At 46.7% G+C, this 15,723-nt stretch overlaps 6 protein-coding genes across 6 annotated transcripts; 3 read left to right on the top strand and 3 right to left on the bottom strand.

Moving 5' to 3' along the window:
• Positions 1–27: 27 nt before the first annotated feature.
• On the top strand, positions 28–2,454 carry F4822DRAFT_436396 (glycoside hydrolase family 3 protein; the record flags this gene model as incomplete). Its single annotated transcript, XM_051462302.1, has 4 exons — positions 28–161; positions 237–537; positions 592–966; positions 1,033–2,454. 4 exons carry the CDS (start codon positions 28–30, stop codon positions 2,452–2,454), a joined length of 2,232 nt encoding a protein of 743 aa, XP_051316250.1.
• Positions 2,455–2,956: 502 nt separating this feature from the next.
• F4822DRAFT_393253 (glycoside hydrolase family 35 protein) lies at positions 2,957–6,819 on the bottom strand. The gene is made up of 5 exons (XM_051457285.1): positions 5,543–6,819; positions 5,363–5,492; positions 5,201–5,309; positions 3,346–5,137; positions 2,957–3,289 (listed from the first exon to the last, which is right to left on the bottom strand). Exons 1-5 carry the CDS (start codon positions 6,357–6,359, stop codon positions 3,075–3,077), a joined length of 3,063 nt encoding a protein of 1,020 aa, XP_051316249.1. The 5' UTR covers positions 6,360–6,819; the 3' UTR covers positions 2,957–3,074.
• A 1-nt stretch (position 6,820) lies between these two features.
• On the top strand, positions 6,821–8,879 carry F4822DRAFT_393250 (DUF1593-domain-containing protein). The gene has a single exon (XM_051457284.1). The coding sequence runs from the start codon at positions 7,274–7,276 to the stop codon at positions 8,675–8,677; it is 1,404 nt and encodes a 467-aa protein (XP_051316248.1). The 5' UTR covers positions 6,821–7,273; the 3' UTR covers positions 8,678–8,879.
• Positions 8,880–9,249: 370 nt separating this feature from the next.
• Positions 9,250–10,126, bottom strand: F4822DRAFT_426320 (RTA1-domain-containing protein; the record flags this gene model as incomplete). The annotated part of the gene is made up of 2 exons (XM_051460527.1): positions 9,250–9,887; positions 9,943–10,126. The coding sequence occupies 2 exons, from the start codon at positions 10,124–10,126 to the stop codon at positions 9,250–9,252; spliced, it is 822 nt and encodes a 273-aa protein (XP_051316247.1).
• A 987-nt stretch (positions 10,127–11,113) lies between these two features.
• Positions 11,114–13,384, top strand: F4822DRAFT_426319 (glycoside hydrolase family 20 protein; the record flags this gene model as incomplete). The annotated part of the gene is made up of 3 exons (XM_051460526.1): positions 11,114–11,168; positions 11,222–11,703; positions 11,753–13,384. The coding sequence occupies 3 exons, from the start codon at positions 11,114–11,116 to the stop codon at positions 13,382–13,384; spliced, it is 2,169 nt and encodes a 722-aa protein (XP_051316246.1).
• A 326-nt stretch (positions 13,385–13,710) lies between these two features.
• On the bottom strand, positions 13,711–15,484 carry F4822DRAFT_426318 (uncharacterized protein; the record flags this gene model as incomplete). The annotated part of the gene is made up of 2 exons (XM_051460525.1): positions 13,711–15,137; positions 15,193–15,484. The coding sequence occupies 2 exons, from the start codon at positions 15,482–15,484 to the stop codon at positions 13,711–13,713; spliced, it is 1,719 nt and encodes a 572-aa protein (XP_051316245.1).
• Positions 15,485–15,723: the final 239 nt, after the last annotated feature.

The raw sequence follows: 15,723 nt of genomic DNA, 5'->3' as shown, positions 1-15,723 counted from the left end.
TGGGCAGCGCCGTCCTATAACAATAAGATGGTCTACCCCGACTGTACCGAATCTATCCTCGCTGAAACAGCGGCGTGTGATACCGAAGCCAGCCCTTCTAAAAGGGCCGCAGCAGTGGTAAAAGCCCTAAACATCACTGAAAAATTGAAACTCTTAGTCGAGTGAGCTCCGCACTACCCACCTAGCCTCATAGCATTATAGCAGAGTTCAGTGGACTAACTCATAACACAACGTAGTGCAACTCCAGGAGCCCCTAGAATCGGTCTTCCCCCATACGAATGGTGGTCCGAAGGACTCCACGGCGTCGGTGGCTCAGCTGGTGTTTTCTGGACTCAAAATGGGTCATATTCGTATGCGACTTCATTCGCAATGCCCATTTTGCTATCCGCCGCTTTTGACGATGATCTTGTCGAGAAAGTTGCAGAGCAAATCAGCACTGAAGCTAGGGCTTTTAGTAACGGTGGCCATGGCGGTCTGGATTTCTGGACGCCAAATATTAACCCCTACAAAGATCCAAGATGGGGTCGGGGTTCTGAAGTGAGACTAACGCACAGATATACCTGAATATTCAAGGCTAATATCGTCAAATAGACACCTGGCGAAGACCCTTTCCGCATTAAGGGTTATGTCAAGTCATTCGTTCGGGGTCTTGAGGGTAACGACGAAAAGATCCGAAAAGTGATTGCTACATGCAAGCATTTAGCGGCCTACGATCTTGAAGCCTGGGGCGATGTTGATCGATACAATTTCAGCGCGATCGTTGGGCTTCAGGACCTTTCTGAGTATTATCTTCCTCCTTTCCAGGAATGTGCAAGATCAAATGTCGGCTCTATTATGTGCTCTTATAATTCCGTCAACGGCACTCCAGCATGTGCAAACTCATACTTGATGAACGATATTTTGCGTGAACACTGGGGTTGGACACAAGACAACAACTATATCACTAGCGACTGCGGTGCTATAGAGGTATGCTATGCCCTTCGCTTTCAGCGACATTAGCACTCTATTATAGGGAACTAACAAGAGACTCAGAACATCTGGGCCAACCACTTCTACGCTAGTGACAAGCCACACGCAGCGGCAATAGCATACGAACGCGGGACCGATACTGTCTGTGAACTTGGATATGTCACAAATGTAACCGGGGCATACGACGAAGGGCTCCTCTCAGAACAGACCATTGACAAAGCCTTAGCGCGATTGTTCGAAGGTCTCGTCCGAGTTGGCTATTTTGACCCTGCCACTGCATCTTCGTACCGCGATATCAACTTCTCTGAAGTCAGTACTCCTTCGGCACTGGTCTTAGCTTTGCAGTCAGCCCAGGGCTCAATGGTCCTAAAGAAAAATGACGGAATACTACCTTTAAACCTTCAAAACAGGAGCGTTGCGGTTATCGGAATGTGGGCCAACGCACCAGCGAGTATGTTGGGTGGTTACAGTGGATATCCCCTGTGGTACCATAATCCCTTATACGCAGCTGAACAACTTGGTATTAAAGTATACTATGCGGATGGGCCTATCGCTCCCAATTCCTCAACTTCTGACAATTGGACTACCTCTGCCGTTGCCGCTGCAAGAAAAGCTGACGTGGTTGTGTACTGTGGTGGTATCGACAATAGCGTCGAGGCCGAAGAACTCGACCGCTACAGTATCGCCTGGCCTGATGCTCAACTCGCCCTAATTGAAAAGTTAGGTGCTTTGAATAAGCCCTTAGTTGTAGCGCAGTTAGGGGATCAGCTGGACGACACCCCGCTACTCGACAACAACAAGATCTCCGCCATTCTCTGGGGTGGGTTTCCAGGCCAGGATGGCGGCACAGCTCTCTTCAACATCATCACCGGAAAAAGTGCACCTGCTGGTCGGCTTCCCGTAACACAATACCCGGCTTCATATGTGGACTCTGTTCCTATGACGGATACGACATTGCGCCCAAGCTCCAATAACCCGGGACGCACATACAGATGGTATGATAAAGCTGTATTACCTTTTGGATACGGCTTACATTATACCAAGTTCGTGGCTAGCTTCCAGGACAATGATGCCTTGGGTTCGTATGACATTGCAGAACTTATCAAGACGTGCAACACCACGAATGTCGCCTACCCAGATCTCTGCGAATTTTCTTCCGTGGATATTAAGATAACTAATGCGGGAAATACCACCTCTGACTTCGTCGCTCTAGCGTTCCTAACAGGCGAGTATGGCCCGCGCCCTTATCCCTTGAAGACCCTAGCTGCTTACACGCGTTTGCGTGATATTAAACCCGGACAAGGGGCTGAGGCTTCATTGAAACTCACTCTTGGGAGCTTATCCCGAGTAGACGAAAGTGGAAATATGGTATTATACCCTGGGGATTATGAACTCCTTCTCGATGTTCCTACACAGAGCACGATTAAATTCACTCTAAGTGGTGATGCTGTTGTGTTGGATGAGTTCCCCCAACCGCGGGTTTAATCAGTGCACATGAGTGCTTTTGGTGGATGTTAATAGGTGATATCGCACCCAGCTAGGTAGCATTTAGTTGATACGTGTGTTGTAGTTAAGGAATAATCTGCTATGTTTCGGCTGGCCTTTGGCGCTTTAGGCCTTTTACATTTAGTGGTTCGTAACCCCAGACTATAAGGGAAATACAGCAGAATACGCTGACCTTGTAGCGTGTTGAATTCTATAATCATGCCTAAGTTTATTGCATTTACCTCCTACCTAGGTAGGCGGAGGCGACGAGGCAGTAGTTGGGGTAGCGCCATAATTGCAGGGAGATGTGTGCTAAACGTCACTATAATTGAGTCAATTTTAGCGGTCTTGTACTCTGTATCTACAACACTAAAACGGTGTAAAATACACAGCATGCACACCACCATCATGCTATCCTATTCTTTCTCTCCTTTTTTCCTTTTAAATGGGCAGGGGTAAATCTTACAATAACAGCGCAAAACCAGTTGGCTTCGCAATTCAATTTCATTTGAAGACACTTAATTGCTCGGCTTTATATAACTGTCTAGCTATTTTCCTAGGGCTTACACGCATGGGCAATTGTTATTATCATCTTCAGTAACCGTGACCACGAATAAAGATCACCCAAATCCCCTTTCAGAATAAGAGCTGCCCTCTACTAAATACGGTTTTCTATAGCCACTCTGAATTATTCCGTCGACTTCGAGAGCGAGATCCTCGACAGTGTCTCCTGATGGGTCCAGGGACCAGAGGGTGAGTGCAAGGTAGTTGGTACCGTTATAATTAAGAATCCCCTCTGGGAGTACGAAGCGATTTTGAGGTCCCAAGTTGTTGACTAAAGGCATTATAATTAGTGTGTGATCCTATAAGGCTATTAAAAGGAGGACATACCATATTTTCCAAATTGCCAACCATTGATAAAAATCTGGACCCGGAAATTCTGAGTCGCGTTTAAGTACGAACTATTTCCAATTCTCAAACTGATGGGAACATCATATCCTAGTGGGATTTGGAGATCGAATTCCGTGCTGAAGAATCCGACCCCGGGAGAAGTCAAGCCCTGACTAGGAGAACGCTTTTCCCATTTACTCGTTGGAGCTCCGGGGAGATGATATCCTTTTCGCTCCGCCCATATACCACCCTCGTTCAAAGGGCCTCTGCTGTGGTCAATGTACTGTTCTCCCCCAACGTTTCCAGTCACGATCCAAGAAAGTACCAGGGGATCAGGCTGTCCGACCAAGCCGTAGTAGAGTATCCCTCTAGGCTCACGCATCCCCTGGCCATCCGCCTCGAAGTTCTCATGTAGCCCCATATGGTCGATCAATACATTTAGTACATGCCTCTCACCCATTTCAAATTTAGAGGGAAATGGAAAGGTTTGGTTATAGGACGAAGAAGGACCCCCAGTCCAAGAACCTAGGAATGTGGAGTCAAGCCAAACTGAGTGGGCGAAACCGCTGCCTCCTTGCGACCCTAGGAAGAAGGCCGATTCATTACCGGTGGTTATAAACTGACCACGATATAATAGAGATCCAGAATGATATCCATAATCACTAGCGTATAGCGAAAATGGCGTGGTTAAGTTTCGCGTATTATTTGTGGTCGGTGATACACATGCACTCCAGCCATAATCATCAAAACCCGGGCCTAGCTCCGGAAGAGAGTCAATATACCGCCACTCTAGTTTTGTTAGATCTGGTAGTTCGATAGTCGGCGGCACATAGTCGATTATCCCAGTGATTCGAGAGTGGTTCAATTGTGTTATCTGGATTTCTTCGCCATTGAACAAAATTCTTTTAGGTGTGATAGGTGAAGCAATGACCTCGATTGTCGTAGTCGTGTTGATATCCCCAACCAGATATAAAGAATCGTCCAATATTGAAGCATTTCGCATGAGATAGCCGCCCTTAACAATTACGGAAGAGTCCACGGAGTCATTGCGGACGGGGGCAGGGTAGAGCCCTATCGGATCAGGTGCAGGAAGGTCCAAGATCCAGTAATTGTAAGCCTCGTTCCTCCATAGAAGGTGTATTTCAAAACCGCCAGAGAAATACAAAATCTGGCTGGAGTCTTCAACGTCCCATTGAACCACCACGAGCTCTTGAATAAGCTCGCATCTGAAGCTGACTCCTTCACTAGAGGTTGGGCATCCCAAAGTGGCGGGGACTGCGAACTCGTGATTTTCCTCAGCGCCTCCATATAGGATTAGGATAGTTCTCGTTTGGTACTTTTTCCAAGAGAGTATCTCGGCTGAGGAATACACCAGGTTAACCTCACCAACAGGATAATCTGACACGGCGATCTTGGAATCCCGACCATGCAAACTGAGTGCCCCGCCAAGCTGAGGGATGGTTATATTCCCCGAGCTTGTGTTCACTGTTAGGTTATATTGTATCATGCCCAGAGAGGTATAATTGGTCTGACGTATCACATAATATTTAGTACCTGGTCCATTCAGAAGTGTCACGACCAATTCGCTTGTGTTCGTGTAAACGGCAAAGCTTCCATCCTCCGGTACGGTCGTCAAGTATGAAGGAGAAACGCGGAAAAAATTGCCTTGAAGTTTCAGTTCGCTATATTTCTCACGGGTCAATTGCCGGTTCTCCTTAATAGCTGCACCCACATCGTAGGAAGTATAACCATCCGGGTGGCCAAGATTTCCCCAGTTTGTACCACCAAATATCTAAAAAAAAAATTTCTTGAGTATGATCATGTAATGTTAAATGGATATGGGTATTATACTCACCATATAGAAATTCAATAAGGAAACTCTCATACTATAAAGAACTTTGTTGAAGACTCGTGCGAATTCGTTATTGATAAGAGCTGAACACTGCTCTGATCCTACACCACCCCTATCTTCTGTTAGTAAGGATTTGATACAATGGCGTCAGGTTAATAAGCTAACCATGGATCCGGCGCTCCACCTTGATATTCAGTAACTGCGAATGGCGTTTCCGGGCTAAAAGCTAGATGTGTCGTGTAGTTGAACATGCTCAAGGGGAATTGCCCACGAGACCAATTTGAGGGGTTTGCGCCTTTGCAGTCAGTTAACACAGGTAGAATTTGGGGCTGCTATTTCACTCACAGCTACCTCCCCATAGGAATGGATAGTCATCGAGGCCATAGATATCAACTGCGCCCGTGCCAGATCCAGGAGCAAAACTCCCCAATGGCACGGCATCATTGCTCAGAAAGGGTACTACGATCCCAGCGTTCCGGAGCTCGTCCTCGACCCAAGCCATGTAACCTTTATGAAGGCATGCATTTATACCGCCAGGGGAAGTATAATCGGTACAGAAACTATACTCGTTTTCAGGCTGGACAAGAATCACTGGCCCGCCGTTGGTAATTTGAGCTTTGCTGATGATACTTCCGATTGACGAGAGGTAGGTTTTTGTTGCATTCTCGAAATCTGGGTCGTCCGATCGTATTTCACCCTGGCTACGCGCGATCCATCCGGGAAACCCACCCCCAGATACTTCGGCGTTTATGTATGGGCCGGGTCGTGCTAACAAGTAGATACCAGCTTCGGATGCCGCCTGAAAGAATTCTTCAAGAGCAAACACGCCTTCAGCTCGGATATGGCCCGGTTCGCCCTCAATCAGGCCCCACATAACGTAGAATGAGACTCCTGTGAAGCCCATCGCCTTGACTTTCTGAAATACGTCCAGCCAAAGTCCAGGGGATGGCAGGCGAAAAGGATGAACTTCTCCTGAGAGAAACATTACGCGTTCTCCGCGGACGTATATAGAGTATTCGTCCCATTCCACAATATTTTGAAGTGCAGTGCTGTTCCCTCGAGTTGTCAAAATTGCCTGGGACTGTAGCGATTGAGCTGAAATGAGGAAAGAATGGCTATAGAGAAGCCAAACTCCGATAATAAGGCCCCAAAGACCGTCCATGATATCGAATATCTTGGGATAGAAGAGCAAGGTGTTGGTTGTATTATCAAATCATTTAGTTAATAGGCCATGGGAATGTACCTTTAATCCCCTAGATTGGCGCTTAATCAATCGTCAAAGGGACATGAGATTGAACCAGTTTTACTTGACTAACAGCATCGTTGCTAATAGCTAGTACTGCCTTCTTTTCGAAGGAGTAGAATAAAGTAACGTTGCGCAGCTACAAGCATATTCGGTGCTATTAGGAGTTCCTAGGTAAACCTGCCTTACCTAGGTAATCTTCCCATAGCATAACATTACGAAAAATACGGTACCTCGTTGGCGAGCGGAGAAAATATACGACGTTTAAGGCTATATTATGTCGTCGTATTGGAGAAGCCGGCAAGTAAATACAACCTCGTTAGTAAAAACCCCAATTTACAGCTGGACTAATTCCCAACCTACATTGCTGAAAGCGTGGTGTCGGCATATTCATGACGTGTAATTGCCAGGATTTCCTGAAAATCCATACCCCTCGTTTATATCGCGAGACCTAGGCATATCGTGACCGTAATGGCGCCGGTACATTCCGTCGGCTCTCCGCATGTGTTGATGTGGTAGTTCGGAGAGCATCCAATCGTAGGCGCCTAAATACGAAATATTCGTACAATGCAACTTTTCTAGGTATTGTGGGGCCGACCCGGTATGGAAGGATAGGATCGTACAAATCTCGACCCAAAATCCTCGGATGAGCATAGCTACCTAGGTAGTATTGTAATTGTGAATTTTCGTCTTGCGTAGTCGCTACAAGTTTATTAGTTAGTCCTCAGTATTGATACAATCGAGATTAGACGTGCTTCACCCTTCTTCAAGTATTCGGTTCCTGTTCTTTTGTACGATCCTATATACGATTATACATAATATCTGTCACTAATATGAGGCTGTTCAGGATTGCTTTGGCCCTCTCAGTTCTCCCTTGGGTGACACTTTCTACCGGAAATTTTGTAAACGACACATCCTCACAATGTGGAGTATCGCGATACTTGCGGAAGCCACGGCTGTTTGTTCTAATAGACCTAGGGAACGAACCTGATGATCAGATGAGTCTGGTACGACTACTTACCTACAGCAACGAAATAGATATTAAAGGTATCGCTGCTGTAACATCCGTGTGGCTTAAAAATACTACAAACGCCAATACCACACGCACAATTCTGCAAGCGTATGGAGACGTCGTACACAATCTCAATAGTCACGTACCAACAGAGAGCCAGTTTCCTTCGAAGGAGACGTTACTAGCAAAAGTTACGGCTGGACACCCAGTATATGGCACCACTGCGCTTCGGCTGAACCTGAGCGATGCGGCCATCCGCCTGATAGACGAAGCGGATGCTGCTTCTTCTGTGGATCCTCTTTACTTAGCAGCCTGGGGAGGCGTCAACGTCCTTGCGGAAGCTTTGAACCATGTGTCGAAGATTCGTAGTGAAGCCGAATTGGGCACTTTCGTCTCTCATTTACGTGTTTATGCCATATCCGATCAAGATGACGCGGGCATCTGGGTCCGCGAGCGCTATCCCAAGCTCTTCTATGTTGTATCGTTACATGGCTTTAGCATGTACAACACAGCCACGTGGACTGGGATATCCGGCGAGAACTACTATCGCTTCGATCAGGGCGGACCTGATGAGTCTCTTGTGATGAATGATTGGCTCCAGAGGAACATCCGACTTGGGCAACTCGGCGCGTATTATCCCAATTTTACCAATATCATGGAGGGCGATACACCATCCTTTCTCCCTCTTGTTCAAAACGGTCTGGGTGATGCCGAACATCCCGAATGGGGTAGTTGGGGTGGTCGATACGGTCCGATGGATACTTCAGCCAAATCGCTGGTGTATTCCAATACAGCAGATGTTGCTATCGGAATCAAAAATGCCACATATGTTAGCGCGCAGGCATCAATCTGGAGATGGCGCGAGGCTTATCAAAATGACTTCGCGGCGCGGATAGGTTGGACGTTGTCGGATGTATATGAAGATGGTAATCATGCACCGGTTGTGGTGGTCAATGGAACGTGCGGACCATATTCCATGAATGTGCCGTTTGAAGCCGGAGAATCGATTGTACTTGACGCGTCTTCAAGTTGGGATCCAGATAACGATGACCTCTCTTTCCGGTGGTTCACATACCAAGAAATATCTTTAAGCCCGTTCGGCCAGATCTATGAGTTTGTAACTCTCGAAACCCAGGATGAGAAGGGAGCAATTGTGAAAGCGACGGCGGATAGAGCTTATGTGAGTTTGCTTCTTGATCATCTTCGCGCCGGGACATTTTGCTAAGAAGCTGACCTACCTTACCTATTCAATAATTGGATTTCCACATCATTCTTGCGGTGACAGACAATAAGCAGCCAAAATTAACGACGTATCGGCGTGTTATTCTAAAGACTAAGTCGCAAGATACAATGAACATATAATTATATTGGTACTGGGGTGGATAGAGTAGAGAAGGAGGAGGTATGTGCTAGGTGCAAGGTTTAGGCTACTGACCGGGAATCATAACGAAGTTTTGTAGGCCTAAAAAGCAAGTAAGCATTAATGCCTCAGGCAGTCAATTACTCCAGGGCTTCCAGTATGACCCCACAATAGCTACCTCTACCACTGAGGGAATCAGATTAGTGGTTAAATACAGGCTTGTCAGTGCCCTGCATTTTACAGCATATTACCCAGAACTACCCTCTTAATAGGTACCTGCCTTTCTATTATATAGGGCTATCGACAACTACAAAACCATCGGAAGAGAAGCCTTAGACTTATATTCTACCAAATCAAATCGAGTATTATTTCGTCGGCAATGCTAATAGATTTGGATATATCCTACACATGAAAACCTGCAACCAAAGACTGCTTCGTCAAATTCGACGGGCGTCCCGAACAAGCCTTCCAGGATGAATAATGAGAAATACCAACATTATAAAGAACATAAGAAACGCATCGAAAACATAAATGAAAACCTCACGCGAGGCAACGAACCCCGTATTACCCTGAAGGAACTCGACAGTCCGCACAATACTTCGCACGATCATTACCGGCGCCACAACCAAGATAGCCCTGAAGTGATTGTGCCAGTTAAATCGCAGGTCCTTCTCAGCAACTAGGAACATATCTCGCTTGCATCGGCTGTATAGATGCCACGAATTTAACACAAAGAATGATAACGTGACGATCTGGGTGATCAAGCCGGCGAGTAGAATTGTTTTGCTCTTGCTGATAGCTGATGGGTCCCCAGATGCGAGAATCGCCGAACCTCCTAGTTGGGTTACGATGCAACCGATATCGATGAGGACGTATATCTTCGTTATCCAGCTCGGCTTTATCCACGAACGGCGCTGTGCCCCGAGGGAGGTAATAATCCGGCCCAGAGTCATATAAATGGTCGCTGCTAGGAAAGGAGGTGCCGCCAGAATGAGCAAGTTCTGCATGATGAACGGGCCGAGTTCATCGGGTGAATCTGAAGCCCACGCGCGGCCATAATACCCAAACGTTTCGGCTATCAAAGACGTCAGTTGAAAATAATTTCAAGTATTGTATATGGGAGAACAAACCGATCCCGCCCAAAATAAATGGAAGAAAAAACCAGGCACGAAGCGCGAAGTAAATAAAATGACCTAACGTTGCTAAGGCGAAAAGAGCAATAAACGAAAAGGCCGCAGTTTTGTTAGGGCGATATTCGAAGAAGACTATCTGGGTGCCGTTGACCACGGGGCCGAAAGGACCGTCCGAACCCATCGTGAACTAAAGTTGGTAATGAAAATACGCGTTACTCGGAGTTGGCACGAAATTACGACGCTATGAACATAGTTGACATGAATTTCTCGCCAACGCTTCCCTACCTACCTTCAGTCTTTCTATTTATCTAAGGTGGAAGCCTATGATAACCCTTAAGGCATCATCTATCAGACACACATAGAGCAGGGCATATTTTTCGTATATTAAAAGCGTATTCTATATATCAACGACGATGATCTTGAGGTAGAGCCGCTTGTGGATACGATAATTTGAATTCGTTTCAAGATTTACATTCACGATAGGCGAGGCCAACCAAGAAGCCTATCATTCCACAACAGACCAGTAAAGGCGTATGATGTCAAGATGCCTTTGGAGGCTGAAATGAAAAGTTGAATCCTCTTGTAATATCAATGGGCGCGATCCGATCTAACCAATCGCATTATTTCCGTATTCGCTACCCAACTATGGAGATAAAAAGGGGGGCAAGTGCGGGAGACCCTGGTGATGTTCGATCCATTGATTCCAACTAGCCCCAACATCGCAATGCAATAGAACCATGACGAAGACGCGCAATTACACCATAGGAAAGTGAACTTGCAACTTGGTAACCTTGTCTGTGTTGCAATGAGGCCTGACTTGAAGATTCCTTCTGCGGTAGTGGAAACGTTGCAGAGCACTACCAAAACTATTCAAAATATGGTTGCTGCTTGACCTGGATACTATGTGACAATATGCTCGTAGCAACGTAAACCGATGCCTTATACGGTTATCAGGCACGCGGCTGAAGTATATGCTGTGTTTGATTTGCCTACTTTGATATTTGGAGGGTATAAAAAGGTATATTAAAAGTGATGTAAGAAGTTCCAGGACCCTTTCAACGGCCGGTCAAAACTCGGCGTACGCCTCTAGTTCCATCGTGCTTGTGAATTCATCAGCCGAGCTTAAGCTTCTACGCCAAACTTCCCTTCGTCGCCCACCGCAGGTAAGATGAAGGTCCCACACGTCGTTGCCTTAAGCGCGGTGGTCCTTTCGTCTGTTGGCAGTAACGTGGCGTTTCATTCCGACTCATGTGAATGTCACACTAATATGATGCAGCATGCTCCAAACTCTTAACAGTTCCAACGACTCCTTTCCTACCAAGCAACTCGGGCAATTATGACCTCCATCACTTGAAGAGTATAGTCGTCGATGATCGCTATAAATCGGCAACCGACACCGAAGGGCATACCTTAATCCCACCGTCCCTATCCGACTTCGCCCGGACTTTCGAAGAGGACTTGGAGGAATCTCTAGGCTTGAAGCTCAATTTAGGGAGTAGCGAACTCACCGACGCACACAATTCGATTTTCCTGACACTTGACCAAGAGAAAGACAGGTACCTCGATGTTGCAGGCCGCCAAACCAGCGAAGGATACACGCTTACAGTTAACGAAACTGGCATCACAATCGCTGGCGCCAGTCCTCTCGGTGTGTGGTGGGGAACTAGATCACTGATTCATGCAGCCGTGACGAATCAGTTATTTCTTCCATATGGCTCTGGCGTCGACGCTCCAGGATGGGTTACTCGCGGGGTTATGGTAAGGGATCTCAACTGTCTATCTCGACTTTATTGCTTATTCTAGGTAGCTCGACGTTGCTAGGCATTACTACCCGCCGGACTTCATCGTTGAGATGTGTTCGTATCTTTCATTCTTCAAGCAGAATGTATTTCACCTCCATCTTAATGACAATCTCTTCATAAACGACAAGATAATGACAAGAGACCAAATCTTATCATTATATGCCACATTCAGGCTTTGGTCCGACGATCCAGCAGTTAAAGGCCTCAACAACCGTGCCAACGAATCTTACAGCAGAGACGACTTCGAGAGAATACAACAGGAATGTGTCCAACGAGGCGTCACTATAATTCCCGAAATTGACTTGCCCGCACACGCACTTGCTGTTGTTCAATGGAAGCCCGAGCTTGCGCTTCAGGATAGCCTAATTAACCTGTCTCTACTAAACCTATCTCACCCCGAAACGATGCCGACCATCAAATCAATCTGGAACATTTTCCTTCCGTGGTTTCACTCCAAGCGAGTTCAAATCGGAGCCGACGAATACATTGCAACAGGCGTAGTCGAATACACAAATTATGTCGATGATCTCACTGAATTTATCCGAAACGAGACAGGCCAGAGTACACGGATTTGGGCTGACTTGACGCCGGCCCAGGGTAGCAATGTCAATAAAAATGTATCCATCCAATTCTGGGCACCGTACTTGGGAAACGCACTTTTTGACTATGTGCGGAATGGGTATAATGTTGTTAACTCCGATTTTGCTTGGTATGTCAGCGAAAAATGGGCCGTTTATTTTCCCACGTCGCTCCATAAGCAGCTCATCTTCAACGGAAACCCAGATGGTGGCCCATTCTCGCCCAATATCTTTGACACGGCGAATTCTTCAAACAACGCCGCTAAAGACGACCCGCTGGTAGAAGGGCACATAGCAGCTGCTTGGAACGACTTCGGGCCGCTCACTTCGACATATCTTGAGGCCTATCATGCTTGGAGGGATGCGCTGCCAGCCTTAGCTGATAAGCAATGGGGAGGCAACATCTCAGAGGCAGAATATGACACAATTTTTGACCAGCTACACTCCGTAATTCCAGCACAAAACCTCGACCGCAATATCCCTAGTAATTCGAGTGTCATTGCAAACTACCAATTCGAGGATGGTAGTGCGGGTGAAATTTTTGACCACTCTGGAAATGGCTACAACGGCACCACTACAAACGGCTGCATGGTCCGGAATGGTACCCTCTACCTGAATGGGGACTGCGCAACCCAGACTCCCCTCAATAGTAAAGGTAGAAATGCCACGCTTTCGTTTTCTATCTACCCAACTTCGCAGCAGCCTTCCACCCTTTTCTACAGCAGTGATTCCGCCCTAGAGGTAGGAGATAATGTTACCCTAGTCAGCGGTGGGAATCGTTTCCCACTCAATTACAGCTTGCCCCTCAACGCTTGGACAGACGTGACACTTGCACTCCGCGGTAACCAAACTTTTTTCGAAGTTGGCAATACGACGCCAATGGAATTCCTAACAAGGTTTGAGCCGAATGGAGTTCAAAGTGCAAATGGCGTGATGGTGGTTTGGGCGTCTATTGCTATTGAGCTGCCTTTTAGCAAAATCGGGACCGACTTTCACGGAAGACTAAGGAATATCCAATTGAAAGACGACAGCAAGAAAACATCCGGATATCCAGTTTGAAGCAAAGATAGATGTGCAAATCTGCGCAGACGGTAAACACGAACGAGGGGTGGCGGTCGGCAAGATAATAGTCGCTATTTGTACTTTGGAAAGGATCGACCATCCTCTACTACGAGAACATTAGTCTCGCTACGTCTTGGATAGATTGTGTAGGGAGTAGGTAGACATGGGGATGCTTACATTGGACATTATCATGTACCATTAGAATTTGGTTTTAGATTCGAGGAATTTTATCGTAAGAATCTTTTGAACTCCTCCCTATGCAAATGTGACGAGGCACCTTCAAAGTACGTTTGATATGGTGTACGAAATCATGTTCCTTGGACTCAAGATTGCTCTTGCGGACGACCATCAAACCATTTGCTCATGTATGGACCATCTAGCCAATATCCAAGTTTCTTATAATAGCTCCTCACTCCAACTCCACTGATGACGCTGATCTTGTCGCTTCCATGCTCGTCACGCGCAATACGTTCTGCCTCCTCCATCAAAAGAGTACCGAAGCCTTGGTGCTGAAACTTCTTTGGATCTCTCGCGTGAACGGGTACGGCGGTTCCGTAAACGTGAAGTTCTCTAACTAGACTGGTCTGCTGGCCAATCAATTCCTGACGATAGGTATACTTCTCCGTGCATTTGCGTAGACGAAGAAGAGCGACCAAGATATCCTGTTTCGGATCTTCATAAGATAAAAAGGTCTCCCATCCACCATTAGCTGTATAATCACGACGGATAAGCTCAATCTGATTTGGGCGGATCTTGTGCTTGACTTCGTTAATACCGACTTCGCGCGTTCTCACGTCACGACACGTGGTGCCGAAATCCTTCATTCGAGCGAGGGCCAATTCTCTTAGATTTCCATTCTCAACGCCTGACGTGACAAGCGGCATCGGGATATCTCTTTGTACTCGATAAATTCGGGTCCAAGGAGGAACAAGTGCCAATATTCGAGCAACGATATCGATTAAATCGTTAGGTGTGTAATTCTTATATCGACCCGTCCGCCATAACTCGTAAAGACCGGTCCCGCGAATGACTAGTGTGGGATATATCTTCAACCCATCAGTTCGGAATGCTGGATTTTCAAAATATTCTCTAAATTGGTCTAGATCGCGCTCCATGCCGACGTTGGGTAGATCAGGCATCATATGTGAGACAACTTTAAATCCGGCGTCCTTGGCTAGGCAAAACGTCTCAGCGACAGCTGCCACAGTGTGCCCTCGATTGGTATCTCGTGCAACATCTTCGTACAACGACTGAACCCCGACCTCCAGGCGCGTACAGCCGTATCGGAGCATATCAGTCAAATGTGGTTGGAGACAATAATCAGGCCGAGTTTCAATAGTAATACCAACACATTTTACGTTACTCATTTCACCAGCCTCAACCGCTTCGTCGACGTTCGTCGTTTGGTAACCGCTCAAGGCATTGTGGAGCTGCGAGATGAACTCCTCTCGGTAAGGGACGGGTAGAGACATGAACGTGCCACCCATGATGATATACTCGACTTTGTCGACTGAGTGTCCTAAGGACTTGAGTTGGTCGACGCGACCTCGGGCTTGTTCGAACGGATCGTATCGGGCACGGATGGCGCGCATAGATGTCGGTTCGTATCCTGTATAGGACTGTGTACTATATTCGAAGTCGGAGTCGGGTCCGCCGGGGCAATAAACGCAGATATTGCCGGTGTACGCAATATGAGGGCATCGGTGCGGCTTACACATGACAGCGACGACTGCGATGCCAGAGGATGTACCTAGATTTCAGTCAGCACGGCGGGGGAGAATTGATAATATAACCTTTAAACGTACGGATAGGTTTCGCGATTAGCTTCGGTAAGATGTATTTTTTGTAGTGTTCGGGAACAGCAGCGATGATGGCAGTCAGCGGTGGCATGCTAGCAATCTTGTGCTTCCTCGAGAATTTGGAACGAAGGCTATTGAGGTTGATATCCCGTTTAGGATTTTTGGGATCTCTTGGGGTCTCATGATCTTCGATAAGAGCGTTCGCGATATCGGCGCAACATCGTAGGAATCGTTCGTTCTCTGGTGGAAGATTAATATCCTTCTTGCGAACGGTCGATGTTATCGTGGTGGTGGCCATCGTGTAAGTCGCATGTGGTTAATCTATACACTGGCTGTAGGCGGATATTTATCAAGTTGTATAATACTAGTGGTATATGGGTTATAGGTATTGATAGAAGTTGATGTTCAATATTATACGTTGGATATGTTGGTGTAGATGTGAAGCGGCGATGATTGAAAAAAAAAGTGAAGAGATAGTGGGGTACTAACTCTGGTGGGGTCGAAGATCTTCAATAAAGTTGAATCTATCTATGTGTC

Source organism: Hypoxylon trugodes (genome assembly GCF_022578975.1).
Source record: "Hypoxylon trugodes strain CBS 135444 unplaced genomic scaffold F4822scaffold_3, whole genome shotgun sequence".
Classification (NCBI taxonomy): Eukaryota; Fungi; Ascomycota; class Sordariomycetes; order Xylariales; family Hypoxylaceae; genus Hypoxylon; species Hypoxylon trugodes.
This window is presented reverse-complemented; position numbering and strand designations above follow the sequence as displayed.

What these genes read in the sequence shown, in the direction of transcription:
- F4822DRAFT_393253 (XM_051457285.1), bottom strand. Translation starts at nt 6,359, where the DNA reads ATGGACGGTCTTTGGGGCCTTATTATCGGAGTTTGGCTTCTCTATAGC. An exon ending in ATTCCTATGGGGAGGTAGCT is followed by an intron (nt 5,493 to 5,542) that starts GTGAGTGAAATA and finishes CTGACTGCAAAG; the next exon opens with GCGCAAACCCCTCAAATTGG. An exon ending in CCTTATTGAATTTCTATATG is followed by an intron (nt 5,138 to 5,200) that starts GTGAGTATAATA and finishes TTTTTTTTTTAG; the next exon opens with ATATTTGGTGGTACAAACTG.
- F4822DRAFT_393250 (XM_051457284.1), top strand. Translation starts at nt 7,274, where the DNA reads ATGAGGCTGTTCAGGATTGCTTTGGCCCTCTCAGTTCTCCCTTGGGTG.